This window comes from Ovis canadensis, chromosome 11 (assembly GCF_042477335.2).
Source record: "Ovis canadensis isolate MfBH-ARS-UI-01 breed Bighorn chromosome 11, ARS-UI_OviCan_v2, whole genome shotgun sequence".
Taxonomy (NCBI): domain Eukaryota; kingdom Metazoa; phylum Chordata; class Mammalia; order Artiodactyla; family Bovidae; genus Ovis; species Ovis canadensis.
In genome coordinates, this window is record NC_091255.1 from 64878306 (window position 1) to 64890000 (window position 11695).

At 57.4% G+C, this 11695-nt stretch overlaps 2 protein-coding genes across 8 annotated transcripts in view; both read left to right on the plus strand.

The window, feature by feature from the left end:
• LOC138415416 (protein CD300H-like) overlaps nucleotides 1-11695 on the plus strand; it is a 38270-nt gene that overhangs the window by 22800 nt on the left and 3775 nt on the right. Inside the window, exons 1-3 of one of the 5 annotated variants that reach the window (XM_069543997.1) lie at nucleotides 8819-8975; nucleotides 9521-9877; nucleotides 11395-11533. In XM_069543997.1, coding sequence (XP_069400098.1) covers nucleotides 8915-8975; nucleotides 9521-9877; nucleotides 11395-11533 — 557 coding nt within the window. In that variant the 5' untranslated portion in view covers nucleotides 8819-8914. Of the gene's footprint in view, nucleotides 1-8818; nucleotides 8976-9520; nucleotides 9878-11394; nucleotides 11534-11695 lie in introns of those variants that run through there. The other 4 variants (XM_069544003.1, XM_069543996.1, XM_069543999.1 and 1 more) reach the window with 4 other exon arrangements.
• Nucleotides 1355-6525, plus strand: LOC138415419 (CMRF35-like molecule 6). Of its 3 annotated transcripts, none has more exons than XM_069544006.1 (4): nucleotides 1355-1794; nucleotides 2370-2699; nucleotides 3600-3723; nucleotides 5197-6525. In XM_069544006.1, exons 1-4 carry the CDS (start codon nucleotides 1734-1736, stop codon nucleotides 5342-5344), a joined length of 663 nt encoding a protein of 220 aa, XP_069400107.1. In that variant the 5' UTR covers nucleotides 1355-1733; the 3' UTR covers nucleotides 5345-6525. The 3 variants fall into 3 exon arrangements, with proteins under 3 accessions (XP_069400107.1, XP_069400109.1, XP_069400108.1); XM_069544008.1 differs by having other exon boundaries at nucleotides 1358-1794; nucleotides 3847-6525; XM_069544007.1 differs by having other exon boundaries at nucleotides 1358-1794; nucleotides 2370-2628; nucleotides 3847-6525.

The following is an 11695-nucleotide window of genomic DNA, read 5'->3' on the forward strand; positions in this document are numbered from 1 at the left end:
AACTTAGTTTCCTGAAAGCAGGGGCGTCCTGAGAGAGGAATTCAGTCATTGATCCCTTTGCTGAATTGCCACAGGCTATGCTGGAAAGACACTGGGCTTCAGGCAAGATGGGGACCATCAACTCTCAGGGCCACAGCCCAGACGGAGACACACAGGGAGCCCCAAATCCCAGGAGGTAAATCCAAAGGGGGTGTCAAATGGTCCAACAGGACACATAACGAGAGAACCAGCCTAAGCTGGGAGGGCCACGGAAGTTGTACAGTCAAGGGTGTTAGCCGTGGGTCAGGGGGAGGAATATGGGCCCAAGGGTCTGGATGAGGCCCAATGTGGGCAGAGTGGCAGCCTGCGGGTAGAGCTGGAGGCAGGATGAGGTGGCTGAGTTCTGGGCCTTGGCGTGCTGCCACGAGCTGTGGGAGAGACCTGGTCAGAACACGGGGCTTCATCTGGAGATGGCAGGAGTCGCTGGGGTGATCGGGATGGGTCAAGCAGCGTGGTCCGGCTCTCCTGCATCCCTCCCGCTGCGCACTGGGACCCAGGTCTACTGCCCGTGCCCTGGAAGTGGGGAGAGTCAAGACCCGCATGGGAGGGATGGGAGACCCTGGTTTCTGCAGACAGTCTGGAGAAGCTGGAAAAACCTACCCGAGGGAAGGGCTGCAGTCCCCTGTTACCCCCGCCCCACTGCCCAGGAAGATGTGACCTGTTGTCCCTGCACGTCACGTGAGTGTGCCACGGTGAGTGAGGACGGGCAGTCTGTCTCTTCTCTGCAGGCCGTCCCCTCCCTCATCGCTGCACCGTGAAGTGGCCCCTGCTCATCACGTGGATCCAGGAGAGGCCCCAGCAGCCAGGGCCCTCGGGCCCCTGTTGTACAACCGCCCCCTCTGTGCCACTGATGCGGGAAGAGGCTCCTCTGAGCCCCAGGTCCCCAGCTTCTCATCCCTCCACCCAGCGTCCTCTCCTCTGGCCTCCATTGTCAGTCTCTCTCTGGTTCTCAAAGCGGAGTAGACTCTGCCCAGAGGCGGAGCATGAAGAAGGGGTCTTGGAAGCTTGGGAACCGCTGTTCTGTGTGTCATGCGGGCAGCGAGGGGCCCAAGAGGAAGGAAACCACAGCCCGAGGGGTGTGTACCCTGGGGGGACCCAGAGCCGAGGTGGGACGCAGGAAGTAGTCTGGGGTCACGGGGCAGATTTGCGGGGCAGGAAGAGGACTTTGGGTCCTGTGGGGGCAGAGTCTTGGGGTCACCTAGAGCTGCAGATGGGGAGACAGTGACCGCTTGGTTGCCACCAGGACTGGGGAGGATGGATGAGCATGACTTCCACCCTCGGACTTCCCATCCTGACCACAACGAAAACACGCATCGCAGAGGGCGGGGATGTGCCCCGGAAGAGGAACCCAGCTTGTCCCTGCTCTGTGCATGGGCGTGTGAGACTGAGAGAATCTACTGTGGACTTGGTGGGGAGGCGGCAGCCTCCAAGATCGAGGGGCCCGGCACATGTCTAGTCGCCAAACTGAGAGGAGCTGAGGGCAGCGGTCCTTGCCCTGGACCAGCCGTGTGCCCCTCCCCCTAAGCTTCCTGCCTCCTGACCCCTGGACCATCTGACCTGACCCGGGACGGGACCAGGAAGCAGAGAGGCCCAGAGGAGCAGAAGTGGGTACTGGGAGGGACTCCTCTGAGGAGATTTGATTTTATTCCTGCCCGGGGCCTGGCGCTGCTTCAAGTGGCATCCCTGCTGGGGAAATGACCCCGAGGGGCAGGGCCGGGTGGCTGCCTTCAGCTCTGCTGCTGCTCCAGCTCCCAGGTCAGCGGCTCAGCCCTTCCTGCGGGAGGGGAGGGGGCAGGGCTGGAGCTGGGTGAGCCGGGGCACGGGGGAGAAGGTTCCAGGAGGGGCTGCCGCCTGTCTCAGCTGAGAGCAGGAGGGTCATGGTGCGAAGTAGGTGAGCTGGTCCACTGTGCTGGTGGGAGGGGGTGCCTGAGAGGGTCACACCTCAACGGTCACAGTCAGAGATGACCTCTTGGGGCACCGCACGCACAACTCACACACGCACACACACACACACACATTCACACACACGCACACACACACACTCACACATGCAAAATCACCCACACATTCACACACACACATACTCACACACACTCACACACACACACACTCACACCCGGAAGTTTTCCCATTCTGGGCTCTTCTGTCTCCGAGGACACCCTCTCCTCTGTGAGGAGGGAGCTCCTCCCTGTCTTCCTTCCCTGGGTCTGAGGAAGGCTCCCTTGCTGTCTTGGCCTCCGCCAGACCCCATGGGCCCTTCAGGGACCCACATCCAGGGCTCTTCTGACCCAGGCCCACCTGATGGAGCCGGACCCGGTTGTGTTTTCCAGGCTGTTTGTCCCTGAGCGGCCCCAGCAGAGTGACGGGCATCGTGGGGGGATCCCTGAGCGTGGAGTGTCAGTACCAGGAGGTATTCATAAACAATTCCAAATACTGGTGCAAACCCCCGTGTCTGTTATCGGTGGAGATGATGAAGACCAGAGAGTCAGAGAGAGAAGTGAGGAGGGGCCGCGTGTCCATCAGAGACCGTCCTGCAAACCTCACCTTCACAGTGACCTTGGAGAGCCTCAGAGAGGAGGATGCGGGAAGGTACTGCTGTGGGATCGATGTGCCATTTTTAATTGACTCCACCTTCGAGGTGGAGGTGTCTGTGATCCCAGGTGAGCATCCTCCACCCTCACTCCAGCACAGGCTGGTCACCTGGACCCTCAGGAAGGCAGTGGGACAGAAAGGCTGGGCCAGGATGACCGGGAGGGGGGTGGGCGGGGAGCTGGCTGTGGGTGGTGTCTTGGGCATATGTTCGTTGGCACACAGGCACGTCTCTGTCTCTTGCTGGGGCCACCCTAGAGTTACACGTAGATACCGTCAAGGTGGACATCTTCCTGCTTCATGGGCTGGTGGTCATCCTGCCCTGGGATCCACGCTGCCTGCTCTCCTCACAAGGGCACGTCCACTCTCAAGGGGCCCATGTCTCTTTCTGGCCTGTGCAGGGTCCTGCCTATGGGGGATGCACTCTCACAAGGCCCCACTGCATTCAGGCCGGCCTTGACCCCGGGGCCCTGAGGACCTGAGATGGGCCCGCCCCTGAGCCCAGGGGTGGGACCTGCTCTGGAGCCCGCACCTGCACTGCACTTCTCAACAACGATCCCCATGTCCAGTACCCACCCTACCCTTGTGCTGACCCAGAGGACACCAGTGGCCCTACAGTGTTCTGCAAGGACCTCCTGGCATTCTGGGGGTTTCTCTTGTAACCCCAAGGAAAGCTTACAAAGGAGCCCCTGCTCTGTCCCTCAGGACTCGCCCTGCCCTGCCAGGCTGACCCTGTCTGCCCCTCTTGCTTTCCACTTGGCATTGACCATGCCCACCTGGCCAGGGTGCATCTGGAGGGGTGGGGAGGGGTTCCCAGGGTGCGGGAGGCCTGGGTGAGGCCATGGGGAGCGGTGGACACGCACATCTGACCAGGTGGCCTGAGTGACCTTGACTCTGTGAGTCACAGCCACAGGGGGATGGAGTGCGGGCCCCGGGAAGGAAACGCGGCCTGCCTTGTGCCTCTCCCACAGCCCCTGCTACAGCCACCAGCACCGAGAGGTCCACAGGCTCCCCAGGCTCTCCCACGACCCTGCCAGTGCCCACCTGGAGCACCGGGTCTGGTCAGGAGACTCCCGATCCCAGCCAACCTCCTCGGTAAAGGGCCCACGTCCCAGGACATTGGCACCTGGGTGGTTTCTCCTCTGGGTGAGGGGACACGTGGGGGATTTGGGTCTCCGACCCCGGGCCCCTCGTTTATTCCCACACCTGACTGTGAAGGTCCTACTACGTGCCTGGTGCTCTGCTGTGGATGCAGGTAAGACCACCCAGGCAGGATCCAGCTCTGATGAGAGTTGTGCTGTAAGGCGGAAGTCACCCCTGGACCAGTCCACACAGAGCTCCTATGTAAATATGGCGGTTTGTCGTGAGTACTACAGAGAGATACCCGCCACTGGGGTTTGGTGAGAGTGTGTGTGGGAAGGTGATTAGATTTGCTATTTAATACACGATAATCAGGGACGCCTGGCTGAATCCTTTTAGGAGACACATGCAGGATTTGAGGACCCTGGCTCAGGGTTCCAGGCAGAGAAAAGTGCAAATGTCCCACAGAAGGAGCCTTCAGGACCCCGGCCCAGGGCAGGGAAGAAGCAGGTGCCCTGGGCATTGGTGGCCGCTGCACTCTGTCCCCTGCCTCCCGCCAGCCCTGGTGTTTGGTGCCCTCCTGTTGAAGGTCCCAGGGTCGAAGAGCAGAGACAACTAAGGCGGTCATTTATTCATCCATCAACTACCATGCACTTTTTTTTTGCTTTGACTTTCCCCCATACAACTTTTCTAAATTCAATTTTTATTTTATATTAGATTATGAAGTATAGAGTATATCACAGACTTTTAAAAATTAATTTATTTTTTAATTGAATGGTAATTGTTTTACAGAATTGTATTGGTTTCTGCCGAACACCAACATCTATCAGCCATGGTTATTAGAGTATACCAGAGACTTTTCAGTGTTGACCTTTGGAGATACATCCTCAGTTGCTAAGTCATGTTCAATTCTTTGTGACACCATGGACTATAGACTAGCAGGCTTCTGCCTATGGACTTTTCCAGGCAAGAATACTGGAGTGGGTACAGTTTCCTACTTCAGAGGCTCTTCCTGACCTAGGGATCGAACCCACATCTCTTAGACCTTGGGTCTTTGGAGGTATCAGGCTGGTACCAGTTTCTACCAGTGAATAAAGCAGGCCCTTTCTTTTTGGGAAATCTGTTTACAGGAGAGCAGACATCACACAAAAAAGCCGACTACTGATTACTATACCCTGGAAAGGATAACCCCACATGTGGAGGGCCTTGGAAAAAGTCCTTCTGCCCAGATCCCGCCAGGATCCCTGGTCTCCCTCACGTGATTCTCACAGCCACCTCCACCCTCATGCTCACAGTCCTAATTCTCAAGGGCTATTATTAAGCAGAGACAAGCGAGCAGAGGGCTTTAGAGTGGGCTGCCCTTTCCGGGGGTGATGCTTACGTGGATGGTCCTGGACTCAGGGCACAGGGATGGGGGTGGGGAGGGACTGAGGGACCAGGGTCCCCACTAGGGATGCTGCTCCCTGTCTGTCCCCGTGTCCCCCACAGGCCCCTGCTGGGCAGCGCCCACTTCCTGCTCCTGGTCTTCCTGAAGGTGCCGCTGCTCCTGGGCATGCTCGGTGCTGTCCTCTGGGTCCACAGGCCTCTGAGGAGCTCTGCGGACAGGCAGAGTCAGTCCATTTATGAGAACCAGTAGCCCCCGTGTTCATCGTGTCCTCTTCAATGATGCAGTCTGAGCGCAGGATGGAAACGACCTTCTGTCCAGCTGTCCTGCATCACACTCCGCCTCTCTCTCAGAACTTCTTTGTAACTTTTTTCCTAGAACATGGTTTTCATATATCCAAAGTGTAACCTACTCAGTAGGTTCTTCTGAACTCTAACCACAGATCAACGTTGAGTACATACCTTCGGGTTAACTCCCAGAGCATCACTTGTGTACTGACCTCTCGGGCGCTCTCCCTGCAGTCTTCATCCCCAGGAGTGTGCAAGCCTTCCTTTGGATCTGTGTTGATGGATCTGGGCAGTTCCATGGTCTCCCCCACCATCTGTGCTACCACAATCACTCACCTTCCACAGGGCTCGGCTCCACCGTGGGGAATCTTCCAGTTGCTGAATCCGTCTAATGAATTCTGCATGCTGAAGCTCAGGAAATAACAATGCAGAAAACTCAGGAGTCCTTTGGGCCCACTGAGACTGAGTTCTGAGTCAAAACTCCATTGTTCACAGAGCTTCCTAAGCCTCTGCTCTGTCTAATGGACCAAAGGGCCATGTTGGGCTTCTCCAATTGGTGTCAGTTCAGAACAGAATCCAGGGTTGCCTGAAAAATTGGTTCTTCCCTCCTCATGCCCAGTCAGACTGGTTAGTGTGTTCAGGTCCTTTGTGGACGGCTGGTAGAACAATAAGAGTACACAGTTTATGCAAAATAACAGAGTCCTTCCTTCCTCCTGTTCAAGAGTAACTGAAACCCTTTCCCACCCCATCATCCAAGGCCTGTGGTTTTAGACCTGGTTCAAGTTTGGAAATAGATTGAGGGGCCATGACTGTTTCTTCTGTCCAATAGCCTAGTCTCTCCTACTTATAGCAACAAAGAAAGGCTTGAGTAGGCTACCCACCGATTTCAGTTCAAGGTGTATCATGATGAACTTGTGGGCACCAAACATCTCCGAAAGGTAGGTTATCGGCATGACTCGTCCATTTGAAGCAGCTGAGCCCGGGGGAATTTCACCAGCTTTTCATTCAGGAAACGTATAGAGATGAACAAAGTAGCAAGCACTAATTCAGGCAATGGTTCCAACCATGAACAAACAGAAGAAAGAGCTCAGCTTTAGAAAACTTTTTTGCTTGAACATTAAATGTTCTTCCTGTTCTGGGTCTTCACTGCTGTGCGGGGTACTCTCTAGTTGTGGCGCACAGGCTTCTCTTGGTGGTGGCGTCCCTTTCTGTGGCGCATGGGTTCCGGGCACAGGAGCCTCGGTAGTTGGGGTTTCCTTTCCCTAGAACACAGGCCGATCAGTTGCGGCAAAAGGCTGAGTTGCTCCGTGGCGTTGGGGATCTTCCTGGATCAGGGACGGAACCCGCGTCTCCTGCATCAGCAGACAGATTCTTCACCACTGAGCTGCCCGGGAAGCCCAAGAGCTCAGCTTTGTGGCACTCACATACCAGCTGGTTGACACAGAAAATTAACAAACATAAGACAGGTATGCAGACACGCAGAAATGTCAAAGTCCAAGTTCAAGAGTATCTTGGAATAACATCAAATCAGGTAAGGTGTTATTGGTGCAGTTGTGAGGGGTGACTTCTGTCAGGCTCCGTGAATAGGGCTGTATTTAACTGAGATCAGAAGAAAGAAATGGAGTGAGCCCTGTGGGCATCTGGAGGAAGAGTCTTTGGGCAAAGGGAAGGCCCGAGGAAAATGTCCTGCCGTGGGAGCACTTTAGATGGGGATCCAGGGAAGACTAGGGAGCAGATGCCTGCAGGGTCTGGTGGTGCCGTGTTCTCCAAGAACCATGGTCCAGTCCTGTTCCCCAGCCTGAGCAGGAAAAGAAAGACCAGGATTGGAGAACTTGGCCTTCTGAAAGCAGGGGAGACCTGAGAGAGGCGTTCATCACTGACCCACTCGACAGCCAGGAGTTGGACTGCGACACACACTTATTGTGGAAAGACCCCGGGCCATGAGGCAAGATGAGGACCCTGCACTCTTGGGGTCAAAGCCCAGCAGGAGACACACCGGGAACCCCAAATCCCAGGTCTGATGAAAGCCCAGGGGGTGTCATAGGCGCCAAGAGCCCACAGAAGGGGAGCAGGCATAAGCTGGGAGAGCGGGTGAGGGTGCCCAGTCACGGGTGTTGGTGGGTCAGGCAGAGGAGCGGGGACTCAAGGGTCTGGACCAGGCCGGAGGTGAGCAGGGCAGTAGCCCGGGGTGGACCTGCAACGGGATGTTGAGGCCAAATGCTGGGCCTTTGGGTGCTGCCAAGAGCTGTGTGGAGGGAGCCAGTCAGAACACGGGGCTTCGCCCTGCGACGGGCAGGCCTCCAGCCCTGCTGTGCACTGGGACTCAGGTCTACACCCTGTGACCAGAACTGAGGAGAGTCAGGATCTGCAGGGGAGCAGTGGAAGACCCTGGGATGTGCAGACCAGCTTGAGACCCTGGAATAACCTACCCGAGGGCAGGAAAGCAGGGCTCCCCCGTACCGCACCCCTGTGCCCGGGAAAATAGGGCTTAAAGGCCCAGCACGGCACACGAACAAGCCACCTTCAGTGAAGGCAGTCTGTCTCCTCTCTGCGGGGCGTCCCCTCCCTCATCTCTGCACCATGAAGAGGCCCCTGCTCATCACATGGATCCAGGAGAGGCCCCAGCAGCCAGTGCCCTCGGGCCCCCGGTGTACAATCACCCCTCTGTGCCATTGGTGGGAGAGGAGGCTCCTCTCAGCCCCGGGCCCCCAATTCCTCATCCCTCCACCCCCCAGCGTCTTCTCTGGCCTCCTGTCGGTTCCCAGTCTCTCTCTCGTTCTCAAAGGGGAGTAGACTCTGTCCAGAGGCGGAGCATGGAAAGGTTGGGAACCGCTATTCTGAGTCTAATGTAGGCAGCGAGGGGCCCAAGATGGGGGAAGCCACGACCCGAGGGATGTGTACCCTGGGGAGAACCTGAGCCAAGGTGGAACGTAGGAAGTTGTCTGGGGTCACGGGGCAGACTTGCGGGGCAGGAAGTGGACTTGGGGGTCCCGCAGGGTGCCTGCTGTCCCAGGTCATAGGGACACAGACCCTGCATCATCCCCACCAAGGCCAGCGAGGATGGATGAGCACGGCATCCTCATGGGAGTGTCCATCCTGACAGCAGGGTAATGATGTATCCCAGAAGCCAAGGAGGCCCCACAGAAGCCAAGGAGGCCCCGTAGAAGCCAAGGAGGCCCCTCAGAAGAGGAACACAGCTTGGTGCTGCTGCCGGAGTGTGTGTGAGACCGAGAGAGGACCTGCTGTGCAGGATGGGGAGAGGGCAGCATCCTAGATCAGGGGTCCTGAATGAGTCCAGTCGCTGGATTGAGCGGAGCTGAGGGCAGCGGGTCCGAGCACCTGGACCAGCTGTGTGCCCTTCCCTCTAAGCTTCCTGCCCCCTGCCCCCTGGACCACCTGAGCTGACCCGGGACAGGACCAGGAAGCAGAGAGGCCCAGAGGAGCAGAAGTGGGTACTGGGAGGGACTTCTCTGAAGAGGCTCCACCCTGTCCCTGCCCGGGGCCTGGCTGCTGCAGGTGACATCCTTGCTGGAAAATGACCCCGAGGGGCAGGGCTGGGTGGCTGCCTTCAGCTCTGCTGCTGCTCCAGCTCCCAGGTGAGCGGCTCAGCCCTTCCTGTGGGAGGGGAGGGGCAGGGCTGGAGCTGGGTGAGCAGGGGGCCAGCAGCGGGGGGCGGGGAGAATGTTCCAGGAGGGGCTGCCGCCTGTCTCAGCAGAGAGCAGGAGGGTTCAGGGCGCGAAGCAGGTGAGGCTGGTCCACTGTGCTGGTGGGAGGGGGCACCTGTGATGGTCTCACCTCAATGGTCACAGTCAGAGATGACCTCTTGGGGCACCACACACACACACACACACACACTCACACACACTCTCACACACACTCACACACACACACTCACACACACACACACTCACACACACAAGTATATTACATACTCAGTTCTTTTTCAGAAGTTTGGTACTTTGCCACAACTGTTTCTCACCTGAACTTTACACCGGGTTAACCCCCCTGCCTCCTTGGCTTCTGAGCCCTCCTTCCTCTGGCCTCAGGGTGACTTCCAGGCTCCCAGAGGACCTGACCCCCCAGGCTCCTCTGGCCCAGGCTCTTTAGGATGAAGACGAGACTGACTTCCAGTGTCTTCCAGGCTCTTTGTCCCTGAGTGGCCCCAGCACCGTAACGGGCGCTGTGGGGGAATCCCTGAGTGTGGAGTGTCGCTACGAAGAGGAATACAGAGCATTTCACAAATACTGGTGCAGACAGCCGTGCTTCCCGCTTTGGCAGCGGACTGTGCAGACCAGAGGGCCCGAGGTGGAGGTGAAGAGCGGCCGGGTGTCCATCACAGACCATCCGGAGGATCTCGCCTTCACAGTGACCTTGGAAAGCCTCACTGCAGACGATGCAGGGAAATACAGGTGTGGGGTCGCAACGATTCTGAAGGAAGAAGGACTCCTCGGCTTCTTGCCTGATCCTTTTTTCCAGGTTCAAGTGATTGTCTCCCCAGGTAAGACCCTCTTTTTCTCTGATACCGGTAGTGAAGGAATCTGAGCTCAGCTCTGTGGGGCGTCCCAGGAAATCTCAGCCTCGGGGAGGGGAACTGGGGCTGGTGTTTGTGTGTCAGAGCTTCAGGGCCAAGTGCATTGTGTGCATGTGAGTGTGTGTCTGGTGTGTGAGAGTGTGAGTGTGTAAGCAGCTGTGAGAGTGAGGGGGCGACACCCGGGTTCCTGCCATGGCCTGGGCCCTGACAATGTCTGTGGGCCTCGGGGATTCTGAGGCTGTAGAGGGGAAGGGCCCGCTGTTATCCTGGATCCATCAGGACTAAGGGGTTCTTGCCATCTCCCTTGTGCATGGGGCACAGGGTGTGTGTGTGGGGTGGGGGTGGGGGTCCACTCCAGAAGACTCTCTTCTCACTCTCCTCTGGCTTCTGCTGTCAGAACTGGGGCCTCTCAACAACCCAGATCCTCATCCAGGAGCCCTGAGTGGTCCAGGCTCAGAGATGGCCAAGCCTGCTAGGCTCACCCCTCTGACTGCGTGATCCCGAAGGGCAAGCCCCAGCCCCAGCTCCTCCCCTGGGCCTTTCCTCGGCCTCTGACCACTGTGCTGACCCAGGGAAAACCCGTTTCCCAGAGGCACCAGCAACTGGGCTGGGGGACAAGGGGATTGGTTTGTAGGCAAGGGAAATCCAGAGGGGAACCCCCAAGCCTCTGGCCCCTGTCTGGGCCTTAGGAAGCATCACTACAAACGAAGCTAGTGGAGGTGATGGAATTCCAGTGGAGCTATTTCAAATCCTAAAAGATGATGCTGTGAAAGTGCTGCACTCAATATGCTGTGCAGACTGTCTGTGCTGTGCAAGCGCTGTGTCTCTGTCTGTCTGGCATCCTCTCTGTCTCCTCAGCTTCCCTCTGCTTCTGCTCCTTTTCCCTTCTGGACTCTGAACCAGGTTCAGAGTGGTGGGCAGGAGGGAGCCCACAGACCCCTGGACCGGACAAGGTGGAAGTGGGCTGGGGGACCACTAACAGAACATTTTTAAAATATTTACTTATTTATGGGTGTGCTGCATCTTCATTGCTGCTCACGGGCTTTCCCCAGGCAACCCTCCAGCTCTGGCGCACAGGCTTCTCCTCGCAGTGGCTTCTCTGCTTGCTGAGCACAGGCTCTAGGGTGCTCAGGCTTCAGTAGCTTCCGCTCTACTGTCTTCCGCCAGGGTGGACAGGGTGAGGGAGGGGTGGAATGTGGATGTGCTGGCTAGGGGGTGGGACCTGAGGTCCAACGCTTGTGCTGACCTTCATGCACTCCTGTTTCCAACGAGGTGAAGAGAAGGAAAATGCTTCATGCTAGAGGCAGTGACGCCGGTCCTGGTTGTGTCCACCTGGATACAGAGCAGGTGGGGGTGGAGTTGGGTGCAGGTACTCCTATATACTGGTCAGGCCTGGGTCTGAGCATGAGGAGGTGATGGTCCCAGAGCACCTGTCCAGTCCCTTCTGTGAGTTCCCTCTCCTCTGTGGACTGGGAACCATGCAGGGGACAGGCAACTGGCTGGGAAGAGTCGTGGGCAGGACACCGTTCTTCACCCACCACAGTTCTTCACTCCAGCCTCCATCGCAGCCTCCAGTAGCAACAGCTCTGCGTGGACCTCCGGATCGCCCAGCCAGCAGCAGGGGTAAAGTGTGCGCCCCCTGGTGACTTCTGTCACCTTCACTGCTTCTCCCCTAGGGTGGGGCTTCCTGGACACGGGTCTCCTTAATGAATCACCACCCAACAAACTTTTAATTTACTTGCTGTGTGCCAGGAACTGATCCAAAGGCTAGGAATATGGCTGTGA

Excerpts from the sequence above, each read along its gene's own strand:
- LOC138415419 (XM_069544006.1), top strand. The coding sequence starts at position 1,734 with ATGACCCCGAGGGGCAGGGCCGGGTGGCTGCCTTCAGCTCTGCTGCTG. Across the intron at positions 1,795-2,369 it reads GCTGCTGCTCCAGCTCCCAG|GCTGTTTGTCCCTGAGCGGC; the intron begins GTCAGCGGCTCA and ends TGTGTTTTCCAG. Across the intron at positions 3,724-5,196 it reads GATCCCAGCCAACCTCCTCG|GCCCCTGCTGGGCAGCGCCC; the intron begins GTAAAGGGCCCA and ends TGTCCCCCACAG.